This window comes from Daphnia pulex, chromosome 9 (assembly GCF_021134715.1).
Source record: "Daphnia pulex isolate KAP4 chromosome 9, ASM2113471v1".
Classification (NCBI taxonomy): Eukaryota; Metazoa; Arthropoda; class Branchiopoda; order Diplostraca; family Daphniidae; genus Daphnia; species Daphnia pulex.
This window is the reverse complement of record NC_060025.1, coordinates 8,995,226-9,022,182: the sequence shown is the minus strand read 5'-3', so window position 1 is coordinate 9,022,182 and position 26,957 is coordinate 8,995,226. Positions and strand designations below refer to the sequence as shown.

The window sequence follows — 26,957 nt, the reverse complement described above, 5'->3', positions numbered from 1 at the left end:
AAATGATATGATTATTTAAAATTGGTGTTTGCATTTCGTTGCTAACATATTAATTTACATAGTAGTATTACTTGTTTTTACCTATTGAATAAATTCTCATCACAGATGTCCTTTTTTTAAAGGAAAAAAATCAAGTTATCTACAGAAATTGTTCCTCAGATCATCGCGGTTATTAAAGCGGAATATTTACCATCGGGAGGGGGGAAAGAGATTAGATACTGTATACAAAGGAAACGGGGCCACTATAAGGGAGAACAAAGAGGCACTCGTAATTTATCTAAATCTACATATATATGAATCAGTCTTGAAATTCAACAATTTTTCATTTTCATCAATGGGTTTTGCTTATGGAACGGTGGCAGACGATCCAACTGAAACGACAACAGAGATTTAAATACAATTCCCTAATTAAATGAAATTGGTCATCAAATATCACCTCAACGCCGGTACACGTAGCAATAGACGACATATCTAAACAGTTCACCATTGCATGGACACCAACATCGGCAAACAACACATTGAACATTGAAGTATAATGTTGAACTTCACGTTTACACAAGTTCCATTTCGGCGCATCTCTCAACTGAAAAAGGACTGCCAAACCTCTGCACACCAAAGATCAACATCACAAACAGCTCAAACTGACCATGGAAACCTACAAAGCAAACACAATTATTAAAAACATGATCCAAACACTATGTAGTTAAAGCAATGATTTACTTCAAATTCTTCCAAGTTTAAACCAGCACCACAAACAAAATGCAGCAAGACTGCATTCAGCATCAGCAGCTCATCACAACCAGTACCATGGTCTTCATGCAACAACTCACCACACCATTTACCAGCTGGCTGCAACAAATCCACACATACGTGAGCACATTAACAAACATAAATTGAAGCAAAATGGCAACCCCATGATTTACCTTACAAGTAAGTACATTACTACCATTTTGGATTTCTTGTTTTCATCACATTATTTTCTTGGAATATAATAGAGCCCCCAAGATGAATCTTCATGACATGGTGGAGATCACATGCACATGCTGCAATGTAGCTCAGACTTCACCAGGCTGTAGGTAGAGAAATAAAACTCAATTACTATCAGAAACACAGTCATGTTCGACAGAACAATAGTTAAACTAAACAAACTCTAAGAATTACTTTTACAAACATTACAAAGGAAATCATTAGTTAAGGTTTTAAAACAGTCTTAGCTGAAAAGTCAACAGATATGAAGCAGAGCTCATCATTAACTAAGTAAATGTGTAGTCTTGTTGTAAAACATTTAATCAACTTAATTACTTTATTATGTTTCTGCAACTGATGAAAGCCATAACTGGTACAGTCATGAAGGAGGAATCCTTCATGGTACAGCCGTACAGGTAGCAAGATTGCAAGAGGAACACCTTATTATTATATCAGACCTCTTAGGCCTATACAACTACTATCAGAAACAAAGTCAACAAATAAATAAATATGTAACACTTTAGGGTTAAAAGTTGACCAACATATTTACTTGTACTGTTCTGAAGTGTTTCTGCACGTAACGAAAGACGAAACGTACAGCCGGCACCCGCGAAAAAAATGAAATCGCCTGTTATCTGTGAATTCACCAAAAAAATTTTAATTTAATAATTTTTAAGTATTTGGAAGTTTACAACTAGTAATTACCGTTTCTAAGACGAAAAATGTCAAGAAAAAAGCAAGCAAAAAGCAGCGGGAATCAAAAAGACGACCGATCACGCCATTGAACACGTGAAACTGTGAAAGACTGAAAGCACAAAAGAGTGAAAAGACAAAAGCCACAAATCATTCGTACACAAAATACTAGTCCGAGCCGCCAGATGGATAATTTCGCCAGTGAATGGTGGGCTGTCCTGCCAGCTCGGAAAAATTTCAAATGTTAGAATTTTAGTCTACAGATTTAATGCAAGTAAAATTCTAAATTAATTTTTTTATTTATTGAAGTAAAGGCATAATTTGATAGAAATTTCAAAATAGATTAAATGAAATCAAAATAGGCCTACATCTTGGCAACGTGCCAGTATCAGCACCGCCCATTTTCAAAATTTGCAGCCAAAACAGAAAAAAACATTAACGGTTGATCTCCCATCCCATCTCCCTCAAATTTGGTTAAAAAACGTTTTCCCATTAAAAGCAAGACCTCAACTTGTTTTTAACGATACAGAAACCGTCGTATTAAATTGCAATGGATCATCCCATCAAAAGTCTTCAAAAATCAAATCCCTTGGAAACGTTGCCCGATACCTATTCCTGTCGTATGAGTGCATCAGAAATAGTTGAAGATCTGAAACAGTGTTTGAATCCTGAAAACGAGTTTATCAAAGGTCAAGAGTTGCAACAAATCATAGTTTTCTATGCAGAGCAAACAGTTGAACCTGTTGGATGGCAAGCTTTGTGGATGGCTGATTCCAAGACCAGTTCCACATTGAAAGAAAGACTTAAAAGCCCTGCATTAATTGAGGTTTTTTTTTGGCAATTCAGCAGTATTTAAAATAGTTTCACACATTTTTTAAATTCTACTTTCAAGGTATGCAATGTGGATTACCAGTCATTGGAAGCAACAGTTGAAGTTATTGATGAAATGCTCGAAGAAAAAAAAACAGAAACTGTCCCGTTGACTGAACTTCATCCTCTGAGACGCCAAGAAAATAGTGCCATTACCATTGAGGCAACTCACAATGCCATTCAGAGAATTCGCTTCCTCTACAATCATCTTCTTCTACCTTGGGATTGTGATATTCAAGAAGACTGGTTTCAGTTTCATCTGCCTGTCCGGGTTGGCATGTAACCACAAATGACTTTAAAATATTACAACATTTTTTAAAACTTAGATTGATACTGCCACAGGTTTTGTGAGCTGAGATCAGGCATGCTAAACCAAGAAACAGTTGTTCGATACCATTACCTCCTCTCAGAAGCTAATGAAGTAGAAAAGAAATTGCAGGCCATGGCATTGAAAGTTGAGTTTTCTGAAGATGACATGGAAGAAGAAGTGGTTGGAAATATTACCGAGTTAAATTCAAAACTTGAACAAATTCAGCAGGATGTTGAAATTATTCTAAATCCCAACACCAGGTATTAACAATTCTTACATTTTCTATGTGTGCAGATAACAATAAACTATAATTACCTGCTGTTTTCTAGAATGCTTCTCTTTGGCGCAAAGGTGACTCGCGTGAAACGCAACGAAGATCCAGAAGTCTTGCTGGTAGTTCAAGATCAATCTTGCTTAAGCCTCCACCAAACTCTGAATAAACTTGAGTCTGAATTCAATCCTCAGTTGAGCATCAGGTTTTATTTTTAAATATTGTTTTCTGGCCTATTAAAATAACTGATTTTACTTCTCTTAAAGGTGCTACCCGTCTTTACAAACTGCATTGGACGACTGCCGAATCGACGATATTGTTGTAATCTCAAAAGGGATCCATAATCTCTATAACGTGAATTCGTTTCGCCATGGCGGTACTTTGATTGGTAAAGAAATTATAAGCAATTGATTGACTAATCAGATCACGGATTTAAGCATAAAAATTTTGTAACAGGAATCGGCGCAAAAGAGGATATTGTAGTTCATCCTGGTTCCAACATTGAAGTAGGACTGACTTTTGATGACGGAAATGTCCTCCTAAAGAACTGCACTTTGCTGATCAACAATAAACAATCGGGAATCGCCGTTAAAGTAAATATTTTGTTAACGCTTTTCAAATAAGGAAATAAAACCCTTCATGTACTATGCTTGAATTGCAGGGGAGCGTGACTTTGGAAAATTGCACAATGCGAGGTGCGTGTTTAGCGGATGGAACAAAAAACGGGGATAAAGACGTTGGATCATGGAAAGGTTTTTACGTCGCACCACAGGGAAAACTGGTTCTCAAAGAATGTAACGTCATTAACTTTGATGTTGGTTTACGAGTGAGAGCCGCGGGACAAGCAATTCTGTCTGGTTCGGAAGTATCTTCGTGCAATATTGGCATACTAGTAAGATTTAAAAACTACAAGCAAGTCAAACCAGTTATAAAGTGATGATTTCCATTTCAAGGCTGAAGAGGAAACGTCCGTTCAAATATTCGACTGTGATTTGAAGCAGTGTAAAGAATATGCTATTTGTGTCGAAATGAACTCGGAGTCGATCGGAGAAACTCTTCTTGGCGGGTTGGAGCTATTACAGATGCAAGTTCTAAAATCTGAAATCGAACTTTGAAATTATCAAATAACCACTTGTTGTTTTTGTTTCAGCAGGGTGCCAGAAACCTTTGAGATTCAGGATTGCCGCTTACTCGGCAACGAGTCCAATGTCAAGCTCGAATATTGATTCAGTAAATGTTATCGCCATTATTATTCTGCAATAATCTTTTTTCAATACGTTACATTCCAGCATTATCTTGGTCAAAATTAATACATTTTGAATACAAACTCAGACAAACCAACTATGTTGAAATTGTCGGTAATGTTCGATTGCGATTTTAATACTGCCATGGCGCTCTTTGCTGATTCCGAGAAATTTGCTTTGCTTCTTCAAAAACTCTCTACGAATTTTATCTATGGGCGAGTCGACTGGTCCAGCTTTTTCTTCTTCTATTACCATTAATTCATCTTCACTGGCGACTTCCGCGTTTGATAGCAAGGCGAGGGCAGAGTTCAAGTGACTCATTCCTGGAAAATTCCTTTCGATGACTTTGGCACTGGCAGTTGTTAGTGTAAACATGCAGTCATCTGAGAGAGCAGACTTTAAGTGGTGAATGAACCAATTCACTTTGGTTTCCGACAGGGCACGGATTTTCATGTTTACCCGATTAGGACAAACATTATCTAACATCAGGATACAGACAGGCCCGTACACTCCGTGACTGTAGAAACATTGCATGGGTGTCAAATATTGCATGTTCAACTGCTGAGCAGCCTTGTTGAAACTACGGGTCGCGGAGGAGAAGATTGTTGATACAACTGCGTCTTTTTCTGTCGTCAACAGTGATATCAGACCGAGAACATTCCTCCGAATTGATGTCAGATCTGCATAAAAACACGGATCGTATGACGGTTAGCTCAAATGAAAAGTTTTAAATTACTTTACCAACAACTGAGGGATTGAAATTCATGTTCTGGCTGCTCACGTCACTGAAATTTAAACGAACTGATCCCAAACTTGTCTGGAAAATTTTCTGGTTACTATAGGATTTACACGTCAGCAAAACACTGGCCATTTCTTCTTCGGTATTGAGAAACCTTGGAATCGGCGTAACGACTAAGAAAATAAAATACAGACCCGGTTTTGTACCGAGACTAATAAGGTCGAATAAGGTATATTCAAATAAACAATAATAATACCTATAACGACGAGGCTACTTTTGTGTTCCAACTTTCCACTGAATGAATTAGACGTTTCGAGAAGGTCTTGGATAGAAAAAACAACGGACGGACTTGGAAATTTAGTTGCAACTTTGGAATCGGTGCGGTAATAATTAATACGATAGTTCGCGTTCTCGTTTTTGGAAGTGAAAAAGCACTGGATATCACAAAGTGTCCTGGAATAAAGCAACTTATTTTTTTATTATGAGTTATTATGATCGTAGCGATATTAAAACTGCATTACCTTTCACTTATATTTACGAAGGCGGCCCCGATTACCCAGGAATCCGAAACATAATCTAGAAACTGCCACACTCCACAGGTTTCTACGTGCTGGTTGAGTAAATCTTGTTCGTCGACCAGTCCAGCATCAGACGTTGTGGTATCTCCTTTTTCAATCTTTGTGGTGTACGACGGCTGTTAACAAGTCAAACGAATAGAACATTACTTTATAACAATGTACACATGAACAAATTACTTACAGCTTGTATTCTGGAAGATTTCCACATAACTGTGTCATTAAGAGCTGTCATTGAGCGGTTTACTATGGACTGCCTCAGTGATATTTGCTTTTCCAGAAGGTGAAGTTTTCCATTAACACTCTTCAATTGATTTTCTAACGCTTGAACCACAATGTTCAAAGCTGATTCACTTTTTGATGAAGACGGGGCATCTATGGGCATCACTTCCCAATCACATTCATGGGTAACAACAATTTTATCTTGTCGAAGATCTTCATTGAAATGGACCACCAATTGAGGATATCCCTGCAAGTACTCATCTTTAACTTCAATTTTTTTAGCATCAGGCCATGACTTAACAACCTTGGAATGAATAAACAGAAAGTTATCAATTGGCTTTTATAGACTAAACAATCCTGGGTTGACTTACAGATGATTGCTGGAGGTCAATAACAACACCACCTCTAGTGAAAGAAACAGCAACAAGAAACTCCTTAGTAACTCCCGGTTGAAAGCTGTGATAAAGGAGAATTTCATTACAGTCTCTAAAGGGAAGCTGGCAGCTTTTCAATAGCTTTCGTTGGTGAAAGATCAAGAGATTTCCTTGTGACGTAGCCGTAGCCACCATACAAACCAAGGCTGAACTTCCATCTGTGAGACATTAAATACAAAAACTATAAAAATGAAAACTTTAAATTTAAACGAATATAACTACCTAACTGAAGTCTTGCTTTCAAAGCGGCTGTTACTTGTGAAAAACAAACATCAGGAATATCATTTTGATAGGGAGCTAAACTTGTTCGGAAATTTCCCGGCATCGTTGATTTTTGACAGGCAGCGTTGCCGGGCCTACAATTCCCTTCCGTTCCCCAACAAAAAAATGTCAACAAAAATAAAGATTACGTCGTCTGCAATTGGCGAGTTCATGCTTCATGTAGTGTGATATGACTTCAAAATGTAACAGATGGGTTACTTGGGTTTAAAGGTCCCGTAGGAACCGCTGCTAGAGTGTTATCGATTAAGGACGGCGCCTGAACGTTGATAACACCATAAAGTACAACTTCCTTCCATGTTCCATGCGCATTGCGTTCACTTCCTTTGCGCGTGTGCGCCAGTTTGCTTCGGTTTTAGCAGCAGGGAATTTGGCAGTTTACCGAAACATTATGGAATTACCTCATTCTCATGATGGCAAGAAACATGTACCGATTCCTTCGGGTAAATTACTTATTTACTATTAATTGTGTTTTGTAAATGTAACCAACTTACATTGTTGTTATTGATTATAAAGGGAAGTATGTTGTTGGCTGCACCGACATAATGACTGGTGGACCCAGCAAGGAAGATGGTTGCTTTCTTCGAGTATACTATCCTAGTCAAATAAAAGATGTATATGTAAGCGACCTTTTCTCAAATTGCTGCTGAACTTTTTTGGTTAATCTATTTACCTCTTTTCTCCCAAGGAACATTCTTCCCGTTGGGCAAGCTGGCTCCCCCACCAAAAATACGTAGAAGGTTACACCATAGTACTAGGAATGATTCCTTTCTTTGGCAAGAAGCTGATATCCTGGGCCTTTGGTGTGTAGCGAAATGAAGTACCTGTTTTTAACAGAAGGTTAAAGTCAACTAATTGTGATGTATGTGAGCCAGGAAATTCATACATCCCTGTAGTGGTAGATGCTGAGCTATGCAATGAACAAAGATTTCCTGTGATTGTATTTTCTCATGGTCTTACTGCGTGCCGTACTGCCTACTCAACTTTCTGCTCAGACATATCATCCCATGGGTTTATAGTGGCAGCTATTGAACACAGGTAGTACTTACTTTAAACAAATTGGTTTTAAATAATGACATTCTCCACTAAATCTTAACTTTTAAAGGGATGGCTCCGCTTGCATGACTTATAGTCTCGAAACGGAACAAAATAGTAAAGGAGGTTTAGTCGAAAGCTGGATCCCGTACAAACCCATGCAATTTGAAAAAGACGATATGCCATTCAGACAAGAACAATTGGAAATTCGTACTCGTGAATGTAGTCAAACTCTAGATTTACTTCTTAAGCTCAACGACGGTGCTGATATCAAACATGTTCTCCAAGCCACGGTGGATCTGGGAATGTTCAAAGTACGCTATTCATCGCCAATAAGAAATTATGAGGTCAGACATTAATGCTTCGGTTATTTGCAGGGAGTGATGGACTTGAGCATGACTGTGATTGCAGGCCATTCTTTCGGCTCTGCAACGCTGTTACGCACATTGGCCGCTGACAAACGCTTCAAGTAAGTCGATACCGCAATACCATCATTATCGACAGTAATATAATAATCTTTCCTTTTTTAAAATTACTCGCAGAATCGGAATGGCCATGGACGCCTGGATGTGGCCTCTCAAAGACGAAATCGAATTGGCTAAAAGTGTCGAACAACCACTTTTGTTTATCAACATGGAAGCTTTTCAGACTGCCCCCAATTTGAAAGCCATGAAACGTTTTACGGTCGATGCGGATCACACTGAGCGACGCGTTGTCACTTTAAAGTGCGTATTATTATTATTATCGATCGACGATTCATTCCAAACGTTTGACCTCCATGTCCGCCCACTTTCTTTATTGGCAATTTCTTTTCGCATTATAGGGGAAGCGTCCACAAAAACCAAGTCGACTTACCATTTTTATTGCCGTTGTACCTCCGGCGATTGACTGGATCTCACTCGGTCATCGATCCCCTGGTGGCCATGGAATTGAACAACCGCCTCACGCTGCTCTACCTTAGTAAACATTTGGGTAAACAACAATTCTGTCACTCTACGATTACGCACCAACGTACTAAAGAAAAGAAATGTATTTACCACAGGCCATCCGGTGGATGAAGATCATTCGAAACTGGTGGAAAAGCACGCCGAATGGTACTACGAAGGAATTCCCTAGTCAAATCACTCTCGGAGCCTCTGCAGCGACATTGCTGTACACAGCGAAGCTTCTTTCTTACCTAGATTAGATGAAAAATTGTTTTTTTTTTTCTCCTTCTGTCTTACAATACTGGAATGGCTTTTACAACTCATTTCCATTTGTTTGTGTTTATTCCTGCGATCCATTTCATCTTCCGAGGTTTCCCGACCGTATCACGAATAGTCTAAAACAAATGAAGGCAAAGGTTATTTGGTCTGTGTGGCTATACACTAGGGGTTACCGAAGACACAAACAAGTCATAAAGGAATAGTGTACAATTTCAAATATTCCTGTTCTATTTAAGGGCAAACGCAGATGGAGTTTTCTTCAGGATTAATTTTATGTAAAATTCAAGAGATTTTCGAATTTCTCTAGCGGGAAATTTGCAACTAGCAAAAAGTTGCTACTAAAACTATAGTTCACCTAAGTGATATGGAATTTTAAAAAACAAATCAACTAAAAGCGAAAAGTCATTTCCTTCCATAAGGAACTCGACAAACTTTCTAAAAATTTGAATTTTCCGCAAAAGTTGAAGAACTTGGCAACTCAGTCCCACGCCTACTGTTTACAAGGTTCGCCAAAATCTGACATCACTTATCTCTTTGGCCTGCGGTTTATCGTTATAAGGCGAAGCTTGGGTGTAACCTGTATACGAGGTTCTGTGTTTAGTTGGACAACTCAGCCCCAGCCAAGACTTTTCCCTGTAGCTTTCACTTTGTCCAGCCACTCCTGCACGAGCGCTTTCTTCTTTCAAGTTGAGCTGCTAGTGACTTTAGAGTGGGAACATCTCCTCCCTGATTTCAAACTTTCAACCACAAGTAGTTGTGTGTTCCAGTGTGTGTACTATTGTACGAAAATACAAGTTGGAATAACAAGGATCTATACCACAAGTCGACAACAAGGTAAGGAAATCGAGGCACGTGTCTTTGATCAACTGTACAAAGGAATTCAAACTTTTGGAGTTTTGGGGGACATAGATAAACTGTAGACGACAGAGTGAAAGTCAGTCTATAGTAAACACAAATGGAAAGTAGCCGCTTTTAATTGGAGTTGACGCGGAGTGTAACATTCAATAGAGGACTAGAAATATTTCCGTCATGTCCGATTTCCACGAATAGTTTAACCAGGTATTCAGGGCAATAACTGAGATCGTGTAGCGACTTGAACTTTTGATAAATCTGTGAGTACACGAGCGGAGTAGGGGGGATATTGTTACACGGGCGGATTATGCGGTAGGTTACTAAAAATATTTTGCTTTTGAACTAGAAATACTAAACTTGTAATCCAATCACCATGGAATTACCGCATTGCTACCAAGGGAAAACACACGTACCGGCTCCGTCTGGTAAATTTGTTGACATGATTACACACACGAAACTCGACCCCCCCAATAATCTATTCTTATATTTCAAACAAAGGGAAATATGTCGTTGGATGTACCGACATTATTACCGGACCCGATTCCCAGAACGGCTGCCTCTTTCGCATGTTCTACCCGACTAAACTGAACGATATTTACGCAAGTGTCCTAATTTCTACATCACAATTAAATCAGTTCAATAAAAATTAATTTCGAATAAAAACAGGAAAATTCTTCGAGATGGGCGAAATACCTGCCGCACGATAAATACGTCGAGGGTTACGCAACAGTTGGCGGATTCAAAATCCATTTCGTCGGCAAAAAGATGATATCATGGAGCTTTGGTGGGTGTGACGAGATATATAAATTCATTTTGCATTGATGGAAAGTTAAAACTGGTGATTACGTAATAGGAAATGCCTACATCCCCGCGGTGGAAGACGCCGAGCCCTCCGATGAACAGCTTTTTCCCGTGATTGTATTTTCACACGGCCTCAAGGCCTGCCGAACGAGCTACTCGTCTTTCTGCTCCGACATCTCATCCCATGGGTTTATAGTGGCAGCTATCGAGCACAGGTGGGTTTCACTCGCAACGTAAATGATAACAATAAATAACTCTGTTTCTCCAGTTAACTCATTTTGTCTGGTTTTTAAAAAGGGACGGATCGGCCTGCGTGAGCTACACCCTGGAAAAAGGACCAAATAGTCAAGAAAGTCCAGCAGTCAAATGGATTCCCTACAATCCCGTGCCATTTGAAACGGATGAAATGCCTTTTAGACACGAACAATTGCAAATTCGCACTCGGGAATGTACTCAAACTCTTGAATTACTGTCCAAACTCAACGAGGGATCCGAAATAGAACACATTCTGCAACCGACGATGGATCTCGCAAAGTTCAAGGTATCTAGCAGCCAATAATTTATAACGAATGCAATTAACGAAATCAATTCAATTCTAATAAAAATATCAGGGCGTGATGGATCTGAGCTCGCCAACCATTGCGGGCCATTCGTTCGGATCGACCACCGTTTTACGGACATTAAACGCTGACAAACGCTTCAAGTGAGTTGTCTTTCAAGTCACGCGAAATCAACTGCTTTCACGAAAAATTATTCGCAGGATCGGATTGGCCATGGATGCCTGGATGTGGCCGCTTAGAGACGAGCCTGAATTGGCTAAAAGTGTCGAACAACCACTGTTGTTCATCAATTCGGAAGCTTTTCAAACGGCCGCCAATCTGGAAACGATGAAGCGATTCACGGTCGATGCGGAGGATCACACTGAGCGGCGCGTCGTTACTTTGAAGTTCGTATAAAAGTCTCTCACTCCAATCGATCACCCAGTCCGATCGATTGGCTTTTTTTTGTTTTTAAATATATTTCCATCTTTTGTTTACCCTCTCCGACATTCTCTTCCGTTTTTATTTGTTTTCCAATTTCCATACATCAGAGGTAGCGTTCACTACAGCCAGAACGACGTGCCGTCTTTATTGCCTTGGTATATCCGCCGCTTTGCATACAATTCCATCATCGATCCTCTGCTGGCCCTGCAGCTCAACCACCGCATGACGCTGCTCTACCTGCGCAAGCATTTGGGTATTGATATACTTTTCTTCTTTCAAAATTTTCGTGAAAACAAATTGCCTAAAAAGGAATGTTTTAAATTTACATGGCAGGACATCCGGCGGAGGAGGAGGAGGAATTTTCAGAACTAATGGGACAACACGCCGATGTGATCTGCGAGGGAATTCCCTAGTCGAAATGGGCCCAGAGGCTACTGTGACGTGATGACGTTTGATTCCCATGTCGATTGAATAGACGAAATGTTGGACATGTGCTGTGTTTCACGCAATAATAGAGAGCGGTACATACAATATGCAATGTCCTGTGTACTTCATTCTATACGCCATCCTATAATAATCGTCTTTGCTGCCCCTGGGCTTATGTCAGCTGATTTCCCGTCACGCGAAATGGGCGCGGAATTTGAATGTTTAATTGGGGGGACCAACGACGGGCCAAACTCAACTGAAATTCTATTACGCATCACGCAGCTCACCAAAAGGATGGATAAGAAAATAATTATGACCTACCCTACCATCTTTAACATGAACAAATAATAACTCTTGAAAAGTTCATCTCGGCGGAGTTTATTTTATCCCTCCGGAGTCGTGAATCCAGCGGGTGTGAATGATTTAAACGATCCCGTTTCAAAAGAAATTTGCTTTTTTTAGAGATAAAGACGAAACAAAATTCATATTTCTCTAAAAATATCTTTTAAATTTAATTTCCAAGAAACAAAAGAAATTATATGTCATCACCATTTTAACTCGGATTTGACTGACGTAAAATATTAAACGCCATTTCTTTTACCAGCCATAAAAACTTTCAAGGAGAGTTTTACGACTTGAAAAATCATTTGATTCGGCTACTGGAAAATGAATTCGGGTCAAAACAATAAACGAATCATCTCGCAATCAATAAATATCAAACAATAAATAACTTTCACGAGGTTTTCACTTGACTATTAGTTCTTTTCACTTAAAGAAAAAAGGAATCAGTCGAGCCTCAACTGGCCTCACGACACCATCACTCTGACCAGACATCCTCCTGTCAAGCGGAATTAAATCCCCCAAAATCGCCTAAAAATTTCAAATCAAGGTAAGAAAAGATTCAAGAAAAAGATTCAAGAAAAGTCAAATTGAAATTTCGACACGTTCAAAAATAATATCTGACACTTTGTCGAGATGATAATTCTACCCACATAACTGATTGGCTATTAATAGGACCTCGGGATGGAATTACCCCATTCGTACCGCGGGAAGAGACATGTGCCGGTTCCTTCTGGTATAGTATAAAATGGTTACATTAATTCCTTTTTATAAGCAACAATCCATAAGATTTAGTATATACCAAAGTCTTATGCTCATTAAAGGGAGATTTGTCGTCGGCTGCACTGACCTAATGATTGGTGGACCAACCAAAGAAGATGGTTGCTTCCTGCGCATTTTCTATCCCACAAAGCTCACAGATACTTATGTAAACAAAATGACATCAGCAAAATTATTTCTTTCTCCTTAAAAGAAAAAACCCTTCAAAGTTCTTTATTATCTCTATTTGGACTTAAAAAAAGGCAAATTCAAATGACTGGGCAACTTGGTTGCCCCACCGAAAGTACAAAGAGGGTTACGCAATCGTCCGAGGGTTGACGTCATTCATAGGCAAACGCGTGATTTCTTGGGTCTTCGGTAAACTATAGTATTATTTAAATAAAATTTCTTGGCAAAGGAATGATATAATAATAATACGGAGGATTTATAGGGAAGCCATACATCCCCGTCGTGGTGGATGGAGAACCTTCCAACGAGCCTCCATTCCCGGTGATTGTCTTTTCTCACGGGATCAAATCCTGCCGAACTGTCTACTCCATTTTCTGCTCAGACATATCTTCCCATGGGTTTATAGTGGCGGCTATCGAGCACAGGTGGGTTCCATATTTCGACGATAGGAAAATGCTCAGTTCTAATAATAAACAACGCCAGAAAAATAATCCGCTCCCAAGTTGGAAGAAGAAACCCACCCAAAATTGATACGTCTCATTTATACACACATGCAATGCACACAGGGACGGATCGGCCTGCATGAGTTATACATTGGAAAGAGAACAAAGTATTAGAGGAGGTTTAGTCGAGCGCTGGATCCCTTACAGGCCGCTGCCATTCGAACGCAACGACATGCCCAGTCGTCGTGAACAATTGGAAATTCGTACTCGCGAATGTACTCAGACTCTCGATTTACTTGCCAGACTCAACGACGGAGTTCAAGTCCAACATTTGTTACATTCCACAATGGATCTCGCCATCTTCAAGGTTCTTTGACGCAAAAACCATTCAAAAACAATCTTTTAAAAATAAAACTAAACAACAGGGTCTGATGGATCTGAGCTCGCCCATCATTGCGGGACATTCGTTCGGCTCCACGACGCTCCTACGCACATTGGCCGTCGATAAACGCTACAAGTAGGTTATACTATAGTAACTAGACGGTATGATGAGATTCAAAAACATTTCCATGTTAAATTTCTATATCTCTAGAATCGGATTGGCTATGGACGCCTGGATGTGGCCGCTCAAAGACGAGCCGGAATTGGCGGAGTCGATCGAGCAACCGATTTTGTTCATCAATTCGGCAAACTTTCAAACTCGTTTCAGTTTGGAAATCATGAAGCGATTCACGGCCGACGCCGACAAGCGTCACGTCGTCACCATCAAGTATAAATAAAAAATCCTGGATAGAATATCATCATTTCTTATTTGATAACATTTTTTGAAATCATCAGAGGCAGCATCCACGACAGTCAAAGTGACGTGCCCTGTTTATTGCCAAAATTCATTCGTCGCTTTGAATATCCGTCGGCCATCGATCCCCTGTTGGCTACACAATTAAGCAATCGCATCACGTTGCTGTACCTGCGCAGACAGTTGGGTAATAACCGATGCAAATCATAATCTATGCAAATGACCAAACACACACCAATGTGCTATAACGCCATCAGCAGGCTATCCAGCGGATGATGAACTTTCAAACCTGGTGGAAAAGAGCGCCGATTTGCTCCTGGAAGGAATTCCCTAGTCAAATCACCGATGGAATCATCCAACGGCGCATATGTATAATAAGAGGATCTACTCAACACGTAATAGCTCGGCTTTCCCTTTTTCGGCGTCCCAGAAAGATGTAATCATATAACACTGCCAGCCACCGAAATGGACACACATACGTAACAATTTTTTACAATACAACCCAGTGACTTATTTATTATACATATTCGCCCCATCGGGGGAGTTTTGGGATGGATATAAAAAAGGCTTTCAATGAATTCCATCTCATATGTCTGGGGGGGCGTATCAAAACTTTTTCTTCCGCACCATTTCCGGTTATTCTTTCCAGCTAGAAGACGAAAATATTCTTTTAAATAAAAAAGGAGAGGATTGAAATGTATGCACTTCCCGAGGGGGTGGGCGGAGTCGTATGACACATTCGAGTCTTATATGTACATACTTGGACTCTTTGTTGCTCTGTGTAACTGTAATCAGTTCCACACACATAGTCACAAGTAGAAAAATAAAAAGGGAGGAGTCGAGTTTGTCTTGATCAAGTCATCGGGTACAGGACTACAAAGAGATGTGATCATATTCGACACACAATCAAAACAGGAGCCCTCCATATTATCAAACACATTCTCTCTATCCATTATTAAGTAATGTGAAGCACCCCCCCGTCCGTGTCAGATGATTGGACGACAATATTGGCGACTCCCATTCACGCTAATTCGTTTTCTGTCGCAACATTCTGCGACTCGTTTGCTTCAATAGAGATGGATTCGCTCGGCAGGAAATAAAAAAACCCCAGCCAGAATCACTAAAGAAATACACACACACAAAAATAAAACAAGCCTCTATATGTGTGTGTTGTGCAGCCGTAGCATTCATGTCTATGACACAATGAACGTACACACTAGTCCTGGGCTATGTCTGGGTACCCTCCCATTTCGGCGATATTGTCTCCGTCCATTGTCCCGCGTTCAATCGCGAAAGGAATAGGAAGGAAACGCGGGTCCGCAGCTCACGCACAGACACAACACACAAGTCTATACGACGGTACACTTAGCGTGTACAACTATTTTTCCTTGCCATTCAGAATAGGTTAATTGGATTTCTCTAAGAGACGGTTGCCCAGGGAGACGCCCAGGGAGATGCCGAAACAGGAGGAAAACGGAAAGCTTTTGGATTTTTTCGTAAAGTTAAAAAAAAACCGGAAAATGTAATTGGTGGTATCTAGTAAATGTAATTAAACCGGCGGAAGCAGGATCGTTCAATGGCGATTATGAAATGCTGATTTGGCTGGAATGAAAATAATAAAAAAAACCTTTTGTGGTGGCTATAATAAGCCCAACGGGTATAAAAATAACCCAACAAAATCGATTCACGATAAATGCCGCTGTTTCTTACATTTCCAACAATAGAAGTAGCGGTCAATGCTGCTGATTCGCCATTCACCGCGGCAGTAATCAGCTGATGCTCCAATTAGATCTTATATACAGACGCCCCCGCACACACACACACACACACACAAAATATAAAATCGACATTCGTTCAACCCAATAGTTTGTGTTGCACTTGACCTTTTTCGATATTATTTGCACTTTTGATGGTTTCGAATGAAATCCCATCACGCAGATGTCAAACGATCGATATTATATAAGAACCTACGTACATACACGAGCTGTGGGTGAGGCGCTGTTATAAGTGAGCGAATGAAAATGCCTTGACTGTGTTACGTAGCAACGCATCCGCGGCCGGATGCAGACAGAAGGAGGGCAGCATCCAGATATCTCCCACTGTCACTTAGTTTACCCTTTTTACTTTTGTACCCCCCACCCGGGTCTATAGGAAGTGCGCTCCGACAACTTTTGCACACACGCACACGTAGGAAAGAGAATATAACGGTTCGTGAGATGATCCCGACACAAGTCCCCAGGCGCCATCTTCCTGTACTGCACGCCGAGGCAGTTGGCAGCTCCTTAATGAGTTACGGAAATGGACGCTCTTTTCCCCCCTCTTGTTTCGTTCTTTTCTTTCTGATTTTGATCACATCTTTGTTTACAAATGAGACACGGATGATTATCTTTGTGGCTTTTTGGGGCTAAATAAATGGCACGACACAAGACATCAACACATTTTTTCAGAGCCATTATTTGGACGCCTAGGGGAATTGTATGAATATAATACACTGTGATATTCTCCTTATCAAAATTGATATTCTACAAAGGTCCCATAAAAAACATAACGAAGGTCGAGCGTGAGGGGGGTTAAGTGTTTCTGCTTCTTTGCGTGTTCTATCATTCCCCTGAAGGTATATACCATACGTCAATCTAGCCCGATGACGTATATACTACCACAGCAACAAAATCTGGTGGGATGCTCCGGAAATTTGATGCTGATGAATTCTTTTTTGTCTGGCGGGGGTGTTATAGTAGTATGCTACCCTCCACCATACTCTATCTGTCTCTTGCCAGCCATCGGCTGTCTAACACCTCCTCCTGCGGCTCCCCAGGGCGGAATAGAACAACTTAACGCAACGGAAAGGAAAAATAGAAATAATAAAGAAATTCCCTCAGACTCCCTGGTGGATGGTTGACTGATTTCTGTTGTGTCTCTCTATCAAACGAGAAGCGACATCCGCCGAGCTGCCTATATTATTAATGCCCATAAATTTATCCATCTTCCCGCACGCCAACTCATTAGAAAGGGTCTCGGTCGTTCAAAGAAGGGTGCGGCCGTGAGAATCCCGTTTTGACAAGGTCTTCCGCCACATATAAAACGGACGAAAAACAACAACAACAGGAGGGGGGGGGGGTTTATTTAGTTTAGATTGGGCGATTCATCCAGCACGAGACTCCCGCCGCGGTCGAGTAGACATCAAGGCCCTGATGCGCTCCGGAATCTACTCGACTTCCCTTGATTGTTTAGATGCGACCATGTCCAGCACGCATCCAAAATGAACCGACTGTCGGCCACTCGATTCAAGGTCGATTGACAACAAAAAAATTCACATCAATCAGTCACTTTGTGTCGGGTCGAAATCAATCGATCCAGCAATTTCCCCCAGTTGGGCGACGTTCATCTGATTCTCATTGCTCATTGCCCATCCATCGGCCTAGACAATCTACAACTGCGGAAATGAGTCTCTGCCATCATCCGGTTTTCGCCAACTGCCACACACACCCATATAGAGCAGAGTTCACAAGAACTTGGATATTCCAGCTGATGTGTGGGGTTTCCATTTCCCAGAAAGAAAATAAAAAAACAAGAATGTGTGTGTCTGTTTCACGACATCACGTTGCAAATAGACATCAAAGACATCCGTCTGCTGCCGGCCCGAAAAAAGATATATAATACATCCAACTAATAATTTCGCGCAACTTTATTTCTCTTTTTTAGACATCATCGTCGGCTGTTGTTGTGTATATATCCTCGGCATATATAACCCCCTAAAGCCCACACCGCCCCGGGATAGTTATATTTCGGTCGGGAGAAGAAGACGAAGAACGGGGAAGATGATCTCGGCGGCAGCTCTGCGCACGCGGGAATCATATTAAACTCCCGAAGAGAGAGAGAGAGAAAAAGAAAAGGGACCCTGTCGTACTCCGGTCGACTCGGGCCGCGGAGCGCCTTGCCCTGTCCAGTCGGCCTCCAGCTTCCATCACGTCAACCGGATTCATCCTATCCAGCGGATTGGAAGAGTTCCATCTTTATAAAAACAACTGACTAGTGTGCGGGTGTTATCTGTTGTGTGTACGGAAGTAAACGAAAAAACAAAAAAGTCAAGTGGCAGTTGTGACCCCCACTCATCCACTTTAGCCACCCGCTGGATGGATTTCTCTTCCGCATACTCGGACCAACGGTAAAAAACAATAAAAGAACAAGATATATCATATAGAAAATAGTTTGGGGGCTTTTTGGGGTGGCCCAACACATTTCCATGTTATCTCCATTTCAATGAACACCCCCCACAAAAAAGGAGCGACTGGAGACACAGAAAAACAATCGGATTATTCAAATGTTTTTTCATCTATCGCTGGGAATTTTTAAAAAAATCCCACCGCGGGAAGGAATACAATCGAAAGATGAAAAGTTTGATTCCAAATAGTCAAACAGTATTCAAGGAAATAGTTCCCGTGAACCTTTTACATGCACTAACGAGTAAACCAATTTGAAACGCATCAAAACAAAAGTGAAAATCAAACGACAAAATGTGGCAAAAGCGATGGCCGTTGCCGTGTGAATAATTGATTGAATGTTTACCCAATCGCGTAATGTCGTTTTCAGGTTATTAGTAGTAATAGCAGGAGCAGGAGGTAAAGAAGGAAACGTTCGTTTGTTCTACTCGCAGCCCAACGTCAAATCGATCGACTCTTTCCGTCCCATGAAGTCGTCGTGGATCAACGAATCGCTGCTTCTTCTTCCAGCAGGTAAATAAACCGACAGAAATTGATTAAAAAACAGCACCAACCGATTCCACTTCATGTACTACACCCTAGAAACATTTCCCCAAAAAAATTAATATCGTTTACCTATCTCATAAAGATTGAAAAATTCATCCTATTCGCGATTCTCCGAATAGAATGGGTTGACTTCCGCCCCGACTAATGAAAATGGAATCAATATTTCAACGTAAAAAAAGGAGAGTTTTCTTCTTCAAAAAGACGGTGGTCATTTGATGCACGACGAAATCGATTCTCTACCCTTTTATTCCGCCGGAATTGGCAGCAAATAATCGTCCCCCCCAACGTTTTAAAGATCCAATCATATCGACAAAAATATCAAGTTCAGTGACCGTAGATTTATGCAACAAACAATATTTGACATTTCCAAAATGGCTAGAGGATATTATAGACCCAACACAAAAAGAGAAAAGCTGGGGGAGGCTTTATAAATGTCAGATGTGAGTGCATCTTCCATCGATATTTATTTACGTCATTTAGGTAGTCACGGCGGAAGCGGCGAAGATGCTGGCAAAAATCTCAGCGTCGGCGTCGGAGATTTGAATAATGCTACCGACGGCATTAGCGACGGCGGAGACATTCAGCTGGCGGCGCGTGTGGCTATGGGCATCGGCCTCTACATGCTGGCCATGGTGACATGCGTCGGAAATGGAATGGTTATCCACGCCATCCGCACAGAGAAGCGGCTCCGAAAAGTAAAAAATTAAATTGTTTTTGGTCTTCATTCAAATTTCGCCTTAGGTTTCTCTAATGATTAATTAAGCGCCTCCCTCCTCCCTCCCAAAATTCGCTTCCGGATGACATCATCTGTGCGTGTAATCCTCGCGTAACAATTGAACTTCACGGCCGAACGTGATTGGGCCCCTCCCCGTTTGACTTTGTGTCGCTCTAATTACAAAATGCCAAAGGCGCCGCTTGTTTAATTTAAAAAAAAAAGATCCCGCGCTGTTACCAAAAAATATCAAAACGAATCAAATTCTGGACTGCAAATATAAAAAAAGGATCAATAAATCCGACCCGGACTCGAAAAGTTCAAAATGCAAACAATGTCACGTCCAATAATTCAAATCTGAAACGACGAAAACCATAAAAGAAAATGAAAAGAAGGAAGCAGACAAAAGTGATGTCATTCAATATACCAAGAGAGAACGGAAGGAATAAGATGGCTTCCTATAGATTTGTTTCCGCTCTGAAATGATTCAAATTTCCCTCCTTTTTTTTCGGCCCCCCCATTTTCCAAATTGCCTGTTTCATCGACCCGAGAGAAATGATTAATTTTCAAAACCCAACAATACGAAAAAAATAGGTTTCCAATTTATTCATCATGAGCCTGGCCGTCGCCGATCTAGTCGTCGGAGTTTTCGTCATGCCCATCAGTGCCATCTACGTCTTAACAGGTAATTATTTTTAGCTCTTCAAGGTCGTTGTTCCATTTACGTCATTTAATGGGGAAAAAAAATGTCTTCATCAGAAAAGGAATTAGAATGGGGCCCGATAATCTCATAAACGTTAAGACCTTTCTCTCCCACGGAGATTTCGGTTCTTCCAGCATTTGATACGTGCCACTCTCGTGCCCAATCATCATGGACGGGGCCAAAAGAAACCCTGGAGGCAATCCATACTTAAACTACTTCTTTATATCCAAGAGATTATATACGGAGCATGCCCATTCATTTGCTGTCAATACAAAAGGAGAAAGCCATCTCCTTCTTTTTCCAAGAAAAAGGGATATAAACAGCAGTAGCCTATTTGTCAGTTGATTAAATTTCCCGCTTTATCCTAGTCCCCCCCGGGCCTAGCGACGTCCTAGCGCGCGGGCGTTCAAAGTTGGCTAATAGAAACGATCGAAATTCTTCACTTGACTGTTGTATTTACGTTCCGGGAAAAAAAAGAAAAAATCAGTTTACACTTAGAGAAAATTTAGTTTGAAAAATTCAAAGCCATTTGACATTTACAGATCGGTGGTACTTTGGCGTTTGGATGTGCGACGCCTGGCTGTCAATCGACTATTGCGCCAGCACGGCGTCCATCTTTAACCTGTTCGTGCTCAGTCTGGATCGTTACTGGTCAATTACGTCGCCGCTCAAATACCTCAGGAGGCGAACAAAGAAAAGGGCCTTCCTCATGATAGCAGCCGCTTGGACCCTCAGCCTCCTATGGATCCTGCCCGTCACAGGATGGTCCAGCATGACGGACGGCATCAAGCTCAATTCGTCGCCAGACTCTTGCGACACGGAATTCGCCGATAACATCACCTTCAAAGTGAGTTTGTTATATTTTACTTTCCCCTTTTCAAAAAAAAAAGGAAAAACGAACGTTCGTAATTGCCGCCATCAAATTTTCCTTTCGCGTCAGCCCTCAAAATTGTTACTCATAGACTTTTGAAAAGCTGGATGGCGCAGGGCCTCGTTAATTTCACGCGAGAAACGCCAAAGAGCCCCAGCAGCAGATGATGACAGTATAGCAAAATCCCTGGGCAAACTTTCTGGACGACTCTCTCTGCTTTTGACAACTGCATCAAGAGAGAACGTGAAAACGAATATAAAGGGGGGGGAGAGCTAGAGACGCCCATCTGTGAATCACGTTCTGTCAATATCGGGACGATGGATTGTCTAGGGTTAAGGCGGATGGGAACAAAAAAACACACACAGCACAGCACAGAGGCCTGGCTGGACCGGCGGAGGCGTCAAGTGCATTCAATCGATGAGTTATAAAGGGTTGGATGCCTCCGGTCGTTGGTGGGCGACGAGCTACACACGTTAAATAACGACGGCGACACTCGATTAAATTGGTGTTTAGCCGTTTTTAACGGAGGGTGCCTCTATTCGGTTGGTTAAACACCACGGGAAAACCCATCGGTTTCCAATTGACCCACCCTGGCTGATATCCGTACGCTCTGAGCCGTGTGTGAAATGTATACACTCAACTCGGTCGAGAAGATTGGCCCACACATTTCACTTCAGCAGCTGTTGCTCGACGCTATCGCTCAATCAAAACACACTTTGACCATGGAAATGGATGAGACTTGCACACGGCACTTCATACACAGCCAGCAATATATCACACACAGTACAGACTCTAGATGTCACATCTCGCTTAAATGTCCTTCCAATTCCCTTTTCATGACCATCATGGCCTCTCGAGCATTATTGCTCCCCCAGATATCTCTAGTGGCAATAAAAGTATGACCAATGAATTGAATTGCCTACCTCGTGTGCTGGGGTGTGCAGGCCACTTGCTTTTCTAGTTGAATTGACGTTTTCCAAAAAGGAATCGAAAAAATTTCTCTGCAGGGCCGGGGAGAAAAGGGCTTCTTTGCTTGGTTGAGGCTTCATTAATATTCAGGGAAATATTGCAGCATCTGCCGAGAAAAGCTGGTTATTATTGATGCTGGCACTGGCCCAAGGTCATACTGAGCCCAAACTTTTTTCCTGCAACACGACAAAAAAAAAGAACTTCAAGTTATTCAGCCACACAATGTCTCTCTATTATTCAACAGAATAAAACTCAAAATTTGTCTTTAGTTCCTTCCATAAAGAGACCCTGAATGCCCAGAAGAATCCATAAATATGTTATTACCTCTCAACAGCAGAACTGTTGTCTATTTGACCAGCACACACGCCGATTTCAAGGGAAAAAACTCATCCTGCATTCAACTTGAATGCAGTTGAAGAAAAAGCCAATCATTTCAAATCATAAAATCATTTGAAAACAGACGGAAATGGCACATTTAAACATTCGTCTCGCAGTTCTCGCGGGTTCGACGAAATGTGCTCATGACGTTTTCATTAACAGCGTTGCATTTTCAGAAACTTTTTCTTAATTTTTTTATCTCCAACTTGTTACGAGTTAATTATTATTTTCTAAAGAAAAATAAGGAACAAGAAAAAAAAACTGCGACACTTTGTACGTATACAAACTAATTTAAAATTTAAATCTGCCATTGTTGCCATGAGAATGTAGGTGCCTTACAATGTTATCAATTTGCAAACCTCCATTTTTCTCACTGTTTTTTTTTAGGGATTTAAAAAATAAAAAGGAAACTGCATAACATTCTTTCGCAACTGAAAGACGCATGCTCAGCGTCCGGCAAACTTGGCCGCGGGAGCGTTACCCAAAAAAAAGAAATCGGTGCAAAGGAAGAAGAAGAACACGAGTTCGCTCTCAGAAGCACTTTCATTTTCTTTTTACTTCCGCCTCATATCTTTAGGATGTAATATTCCCCCTCCCCTTTTTTTTTATGCCCATCAGGCAGTTTTTTCCCTACACTCCCCCGAGTCTCTCTTGCAGCTAGCTATACACACACCTTCGACGGATCTAAGCTTTCATGACTCGTGACGCGTGTACAGTCCAAGGTAGAGATAACTGTCCAAACAGCAGCACACACGGAGTTCAGCCAAGCGACGAGGCTCGTAATGGATCACATGTACACTCTCTCTGTTGATCGCAAAAACAGCTTCTGAAAATCACCTAATAAACGAGTTTCAACACACGCCAGAGAGAAAGTACCGAGAAAGCCACGACGGACTGACGTCAACAACGAATAAAAAGAGATGGATAAATTCTTCTCCGCCACCACTGTGTGTTCCGGTCGTAATGGATTTTTTTGCTCGTCCAGATGAAAACATTCCGATCCATCTTGTTTTGCAAGCCCAAAGTGTCTAGGCTAAATTAATTCACTAAAGTATTTCATCGATTTTTCTCTTTTCTATCCGGTATTTATAATTCAACAGGTCACTGCTGCGGTGGCTAATTTTTACGTGCCAACGCTATCGATGCTCTACATTTACGGGCGAATATTCCGGACGATCCGCCAGAGGAGCCGCAACGATTTGGGTGAAGTGATGGTTTCGACGGCCAGAAGACGACAGAGTCACAATCAAGCGCCGGCCATCGTCTCGGACCACGGTGATTCAACTAGCCTCCAGGCCCTGGAAACGGACGACGAAGGACTGGAGGATCAACCCAATATGAAACGGCTGGAGCGTGGAATATCCACCATAGCCCGGAGCTGGAATCACGTAAGCGGCAAGTTCAATTGGTACAGCAGCAGCAGTCAGAAAAGTGGGCCGGGAGCGTTGCAACCAGCTGGGTCGACTCACTCGAGAAGGATCCGGGCAGATCGTTCGATATTGGATTTTTACGAGAGTCTAACGCTGATGGAACTGCACGGAAGCGACGGCGGAGTGGACGGAGCCCGGCAAAGCACAACTCATTACATCAATGTCCAAGTCAAAGTTGAATACGTCGACGACGTCGTCGATAGTCAATCAAACAACCATCGATTGGTGAGCGAAAAAGTTAGCCTCTGCAGACAACAGCAGCAGCAACTTCGCCGGCCATCGACAAAGTTGTTCGCCAATAATCCGGCAGCAGCTGCTGGATCAACGACTGCCTCTTCCGCCGCTCCATCGGTGCTGATTTCGCAGAAAGAAAGAAAAGCTGCTAGGCAACTGGGCGTCATTGTCTGCGCCTTCATGGTCTGCTGGCTGCCTTACTTCATAGTGTTCCTGGTCGTGGCCGTCTGCCCGGACTGCATCGGTGACACACTCTTCAAAATCACTCTGTGGCTGGGCTACATCAATTCCACTCTCAACCCGGTCCTCTATCCGCTTTGCAACGCCAATTTCCGCCGGGCTTTCGCTAAAATGTTGAACAAAACCTGCACATGCTGCCGCAATCCTTCCTTCCAGCGAACCAGTCAAACCTATCCGTTGTCCGGCCCGGCTATTCCGCTGAATCAGCAATCGCGTTTCTGAAGCTTCACCGATTTTGTCGATGTTAAAAAAGATGTTTATTTCCACTCTGTAAAAAAAAAGTAAGGAATAAGGATTTAAGAAATATGCGCAAGGAGGAGAACATTCTCAGGAGAAATGTCCGGTTCTACGTAGTACAAAAGCTTGGCCTCAAGTGGCCACGTAGACAGAAATGCCACTCGGCCACGGTCGATGATTTGTTTACACTGGCGGCCGATTTTTTCCCGCCGTTCAATATCCAGGCCCATGGCCGCATATCTACCGGGCAAGGCGCTAGTGACTTCGCCAGCCTCTTGACCAGCATCGCTGTGTTCTTTAGCACGACGTGAACCGCATACTGCCCAGCTGGTCATGGCCCTCATGATGGCGAAATCCGTCTGACTCAGACCCAATTCCTAGTTTTTTTAAATCAACATTTAAAAGAAAAAAAAATAATAATTTAGACTGGAAAAATGGGCAATCAGTTGGCACAGGAAAAGTCATGATTACCTGGAAGAAGGCTTTACCCACGTAAAGCCCCCAGGTGCATTGATGATGACAGCATAGGGCGATGCAAACACCTTGGACCAATCCGACGGGGTTATTAGCTCTATAGAGGCAATTCAACGCTAAATCTGTTTGAAAAGAAAGAATCATTTCTACAACAAAAAATATACAGTCATTTGAAGAAGAAAAAGTTGGCGTGTTTACCTGTCGCTGCTCCGCACAAGTGTTTACCAATGCCGACTAGGCGTCGAGTGTCGTTTCGGACGAGCGGAACTTGACCCAAGTCGACGTCAGCAATGTCCGCTCGAACTCGATGAATGGACGCGTGACTCTCACCGTCCACTTTGTAGCGGTTATCGTGCTTGTGCCTCGGCGAAGATTTGTCGATCATCAGCAATGCATCGGTATCGAGGTCGACGGCCTGGCCGACCGCGTAACTCAATTGCCCTAAACGTACAAAAAAAAAACTAAATTACAAACTAAATCGTGTCGTGTTCGTGCCCTGTTTGTAAATACTGTTTCGGGAAAGAAAAGATATTGAAATTAAAGCTGTATATACCTCTGCCTGAACCGAATTCGACGTAAGTGCTACGTGATTTTCCAGACGTCAAAACACCAACTCGAGCCATATTGTGTAAAATGGAAGAGGATTGAAAGACGTGACGCCAGCTCCCACGGCTCTCCGTCAGCGAAGCGAGTGTCGACTCTAGAACTGGGTGACGTCCAACGGAAATTGGCAGCTCTCCAACAAAATCTATGGGGACATGAATGAAGATGCTGTTAGGGATGGGTTTTCGTTGAGCTGGGGAAGGTAAAAAGAAAAGTTGAAACTCTCAACAAGTGACCGTTCCACACCCACCTGAGTGGATCTTGGAAACCCTGGAGATGATGGCCAGCAGTTCGTCATCAGTGAGGGTGCCAAGGTTGACTTTGATCTCTTCGTCATTGCTGTCAATCACATTTACATTTTCCTTGATGTATTCTGGCAGAGGTTGGGGTTTTGAATTGCACTTCTCCATGTGCTTTGCCAGTTGTGATACAAAACATGAACTGAAAATGTGACACATTATTGTTCAGTCAAGACGTAACTAACAGATTCAAGAATTCCACCAATTACTTGTAAATGTGTCCATTAATGTACAACAGACCATTTATCCATAAAAGAAAACAAAATTTAAATAATCATGTTTGTTATTACTGATTGGGGTCGTAGGGACAGGGCGTTCGTGCATATTTAGCAGCTGATGTAGGGCAGGCTTGATTGGAAGCTTCCAAAGAGGCATGTTCACCGCAGAACTTGCGCCCGGTCTTAACTGACATGCGGCAATATCTTTTCTTGGTCTGCAAGAAATAGGCGCACGTCACTTCAGTTTTATTACTGGTTGCCATTGAATTCACACCGGGAATGTCGAGAATGTCGAGCACTGCGTTAATTTGAAAAATGCGAACCACGTGAAACGTGTGCAGGTTACAACCGTACACCACAACAAAGCAGACGAACATATTGAGAAAAAAAAA

General features: G+C 41.8%; 7 protein-coding genes and 1 long non-coding RNA gene across 15 annotated transcripts; 5 read left to right on the top strand and 3 right to left on the bottom strand.

Moving 5' to 3' along the window:
* Nucleotides 1-19: 19 nt before the first annotated feature.
* Nucleotides 20-7,408, bottom strand: LOC124203159. Of its 7 annotated transcripts, XM_046599821.1 has the most exons (15): nucleotides 7,277-7,408; nucleotides 7,098-7,200; nucleotides 6,547-6,690; nucleotides 6,262-6,482; nucleotides 5,853-6,194; nucleotides 5,615-5,787; nucleotides 5,350-5,546; nucleotides 5,096-5,266; nucleotides 1,672-5,034; nucleotides 1,517-1,601; nucleotides 1,303-1,444; nucleotides 924-1,070; nucleotides 721-849; nucleotides 437-655; nucleotides 20-371 (listed from the first exon to the last, which is right to left on the bottom strand). In XM_046599821.1, the coding sequence occupies exons 3-9, from the start codon at nucleotides 6,647-6,649 to the stop codon at nucleotides 4,439-4,441; spliced, it is 1,803 nt and encodes a 600-aa protein (XP_046455777.1). In that variant the 5' UTR covers nucleotides 6,650-6,690; nucleotides 7,098-7,200; nucleotides 7,277-7,408; the 3' UTR covers nucleotides 20-371; nucleotides 437-655; nucleotides 721-849; nucleotides 924-1,070; nucleotides 1,303-1,444; nucleotides 1,517-1,601; nucleotides 1,672-4,438. The 7 variants fall into 7 exon arrangements, with proteins under 7 accessions (XP_046455777.1, XP_046455771.1, XP_046455772.1 ...); XM_046599815.1 differs by lacking the exons at nucleotides 7,098-7,200; nucleotides 7,277-7,408 and adding an exon at nucleotides 6,805-6,937; XM_046599816.1 differs by lacking the exons at nucleotides 7,098-7,200; nucleotides 7,277-7,408 and adding an exon at nucleotides 6,805-6,937 and having other exon boundaries at nucleotides 721-845.
* Nucleotides 2,210-4,454, top strand: LOC124203161 (protein nessun dorma-like). The gene is made up of 9 exons (XM_046599822.1): nucleotides 2,210-2,485; nucleotides 2,552-2,808; nucleotides 2,872-3,099; nucleotides 3,169-3,315; nucleotides 3,377-3,498; nucleotides 3,567-3,703; nucleotides 3,772-4,002; nucleotides 4,064-4,194; nucleotides 4,264-4,454. Exons 1-9 carry the CDS (start codon nucleotides 2,210-2,212, stop codon nucleotides 4,334-4,336), a joined length of 1,602 nt encoding a protein of 533 aa, XP_046455778.1. The 3' UTR covers nucleotides 4,337-4,454.
* On the top strand, nucleotides 6,908-8,887 carry LOC124203164 (platelet-activating factor acetylhydrolase-like). The gene is made up of 9 exons (XM_046599826.1): nucleotides 6,908-7,046; nucleotides 7,120-7,223; nucleotides 7,292-7,406; nucleotides 7,479-7,641; nucleotides 7,709-7,952; nucleotides 8,016-8,107; nucleotides 8,181-8,363; nucleotides 8,462-8,610; nucleotides 8,681-8,887. The coding sequence occupies exons 1-9, from the start codon at nucleotides 6,908-6,910 to the stop codon at nucleotides 8,752-8,754; spliced, it is 1,263 nt and encodes a 420-aa protein (XP_046455782.1). The 3' UTR covers nucleotides 8,755-8,887.
* On the bottom strand, nucleotides 8,882-23,937 carry LOC124203167. Its single transcript, XR_006878456.1, has 3 exons — nucleotides 22,777-23,937; nucleotides 22,407-22,628; nucleotides 8,882-8,959 (listed from the first exon to the last, which is right to left on the bottom strand). It is a non-coding gene; the product is annotated as an uncharacterized LOC124203167 (long non-coding RNA).
* Nucleotides 9,341-12,012, top strand: LOC124203163 (platelet-activating factor acetylhydrolase-like). Its single transcript, XM_046599824.1, has 10 exons — nucleotides 9,341-9,677; nucleotides 10,042-10,120; nucleotides 10,194-10,294; nucleotides 10,362-10,479; nucleotides 10,549-10,711; nucleotides 10,794-11,037; nucleotides 11,108-11,199; nucleotides 11,257-11,442; nucleotides 11,587-11,732; nucleotides 11,813-12,012. Exons 2-10 carry the CDS (start codon nucleotides 10,069-10,071, stop codon nucleotides 11,890-11,892), a joined length of 1,182 nt encoding a protein of 393 aa, XP_046455780.1. The 5' UTR covers nucleotides 9,341-9,677; nucleotides 10,042-10,068; the 3' UTR covers nucleotides 11,893-12,012.
* LOC124203165 (platelet-activating factor acetylhydrolase-like) lies at nucleotides 12,698-14,948 on the top strand. 2 transcript variants are annotated; one of them, XM_046599828.1, is made up of 10 exons: nucleotides 12,698-12,794; nucleotides 12,920-12,980; nucleotides 13,069-13,172; nucleotides 13,267-13,381; nucleotides 13,455-13,617; nucleotides 13,759-14,002; nucleotides 14,061-14,152; nucleotides 14,228-14,404; nucleotides 14,473-14,618; nucleotides 14,692-14,948. In XM_046599828.1, exons 2-10 carry the CDS (start codon nucleotides 12,929-12,931, stop codon nucleotides 14,763-14,765), a joined length of 1,167 nt encoding a protein of 388 aa, XP_046455784.1. In that variant the 5' UTR covers nucleotides 12,698-12,794; nucleotides 12,920-12,928; the 3' UTR covers nucleotides 14,766-14,948. The 2 variants fall into 2 exon arrangements, with proteins under 2 accessions (XP_046455784.1, XP_046455783.1); XM_046599827.1 differs by having other exon boundaries at nucleotides 12,700-12,794; nucleotides 14,689-14,948.
* On the top strand, nucleotides 18,361-25,362 carry LOC124203158 (5-hydroxytryptamine receptor 1B-like). The gene is made up of 6 exons (XM_046599814.1): nucleotides 18,361-18,596; nucleotides 19,022-19,164; nucleotides 19,678-19,892; nucleotides 20,504-20,594; nucleotides 21,155-21,459; nucleotides 23,931-25,362. Exons 1-6 carry the CDS (start codon nucleotides 18,565-18,567, stop codon nucleotides 24,954-24,956), a joined length of 1,812 nt encoding a protein of 603 aa, XP_046455770.1. The 5' UTR covers nucleotides 18,361-18,564; the 3' UTR covers nucleotides 24,957-25,362.
* LOC124203162 (tRNA:m(4)X modification enzyme TRM13 homolog) lies at nucleotides 24,981-26,957 on the bottom strand. Its single transcript, XM_046599823.1, has 6 exons — nucleotides 26,638-26,957; nucleotides 26,299-26,489; nucleotides 25,999-26,193; nucleotides 25,644-25,886; nucleotides 25,443-25,567; nucleotides 24,981-25,348 (listed from the first exon to the last, which is right to left on the bottom strand). The coding sequence occupies exons 1-6, from the start codon at nucleotides 26,940-26,942 to the stop codon at nucleotides 25,031-25,033; spliced, it is 1,377 nt and encodes a 458-aa protein (XP_046455779.1). The 5' UTR covers nucleotides 26,943-26,957; the 3' UTR covers nucleotides 24,981-25,030.

What these genes read in the sequence shown, in the direction of transcription:
- LOC124203161 (XM_046599822.1), top strand. Translation starts at nt 2,210, where the DNA reads ATGGATCATCCCATCAAAAGTCTTCAAAAATCAAATCCCTTGGAAACG. An exon ending in ATTCTAAATCCCAACACCAG is followed by an intron (nt 3,100 to 3,168) that starts GTATTAACAATT and finishes GCTGTTTTCTAG; the next exon opens with AATGCTTCTCTTTGGCGCAA. An exon ending in GGGTTGGAGCTATTACAGAT is followed by an intron (nt 4,195 to 4,263) that starts GCAAGTTCTAAA and finishes TTGTTTCAGCAG; the next exon opens with GGTGCCAGAAACCTTTGAGA.
- LOC124203159 (XM_046599821.1), bottom strand. Translation starts at nt 6,649, where the DNA reads ATGCCGGGAAATTTCCGAACAAGTTTAGCTCCCTATCAAAATGATATT. An exon ending in AATCTTCCAGAATACAAGCT is followed by an intron (nt 5,788 to 5,852) that starts GTAAGTAATTTG and finishes ACTTGTTAACAG; the next exon opens with CCGTCGTACACCACAAAGAT. An exon ending in TTCGTAAATATAAGTGAAAG is followed by an intron (nt 5,547 to 5,614) that starts GTAATGCAGTTT and finishes GCTTTATTCCAG; the next exon opens with GACACTTTGTGATATCCAGT.
- LOC124203164 (XM_046599826.1), top strand. Translation starts at nt 6,908, where the DNA reads ATGCGCATTGCGTTCACTTCCTTTGCGCGTGTGCGCCAGTTTGCTTCG. An exon ending in CGACGCGTTGTCACTTTAAA is followed by an intron (nt 8,364 to 8,461) that starts GTGCGTATTATT and finishes TTCGCATTATAG; the next exon opens with GGGAAGCGTCCACAAAAACC. An exon ending in CTACCTTAGTAAACATTTGG is followed by an intron (nt 8,611 to 8,680) that starts GTAAACAACAAT and finishes TATTTACCACAG; the next exon opens with GCCATCCGGTGGATGAAGAT.
- LOC124203163 (XM_046599824.1), top strand. Translation starts at nt 10,069, where the DNA reads ATGGAATTACCGCATTGCTACCAAGGGAAAACACACGTACCGGCTCCG. An exon ending in ACACGTACCGGCTCCGTCTG is followed by an intron (nt 10,121 to 10,193) that starts GTAAATTTGTTG and finishes TTTCAAACAAAG; the next exon opens with GGAAATATGTCGTTGGATGT. An exon ending in CTACCTGCGCAAGCATTTGG is followed by an intron (nt 11,733 to 11,812) that starts GTATTGATATAC and finishes TTTACATGGCAG; the next exon opens with GACATCCGGCGGAGGAGGAG.
- LOC124203165 (XM_046599827.1), top strand. Translation starts at nt 12,929, where the DNA reads ATGGAATTACCCCATTCGTACCGCGGGAAGAGACATGTGCCGGTTCCT. An exon ending in ACATGTGCCGGTTCCTTCTG is followed by an intron (nt 12,981 to 13,068) that starts GTATAGTATAAA and finishes TGCTCATTAAAG; the next exon opens with GGAGATTTGTCGTCGGCTGC. An exon ending in CAAAGCTCACAGATACTTAT is followed by an intron (nt 13,173 to 13,266) that starts GTAAACAAAATG and finishes ACTTAAAAAAAG; the next exon opens with GCAAATTCAAATGACTGGGC.
- LOC124203158 (XM_046599814.1), top strand. Translation starts at nt 18,565, where the DNA reads ATGGATTTCTCTTCCGCATACTCGGACCAACG. An exon ending in GCTGCTTCTTCTTCCAGCAG is followed by an intron (nt 19,165 to 19,677) that starts GTAAATAAACCG and finishes TACGTCATTTAG; the next exon opens with GTAGTCACGGCGGAAGCGGC. An exon ending in CCGATAACATCACCTTCAAA is followed by an intron (nt 21,460 to 23,930) that starts GTGAGTTTGTTA and finishes ATAATTCAACAG; the next exon opens with GTCACTGCTGCGGTGGCTAA.
- LOC124203162 (XM_046599823.1), bottom strand. Translation starts at nt 26,942, where the DNA reads ATGTTCGTCTGCTTTGTTGTGGTGTACGGTTGTAACCTGCACACGTTT. An exon ending in TGTCCCTACGACCCCAATCA is followed by an intron (nt 26,490 to 26,637) that starts GTAATAACAAAC and finishes TCACATTTTCAG; the next exon opens with TTCATGTTTTGTATCACAAC. An exon ending in CGAATTCGGTTCAGGCAGAG is followed by an intron (nt 25,887 to 25,998) that starts GTATATACAGCT and finishes TTGTACGTTTAG; the next exon opens with GGCAATTGAGTTACGCGGTC.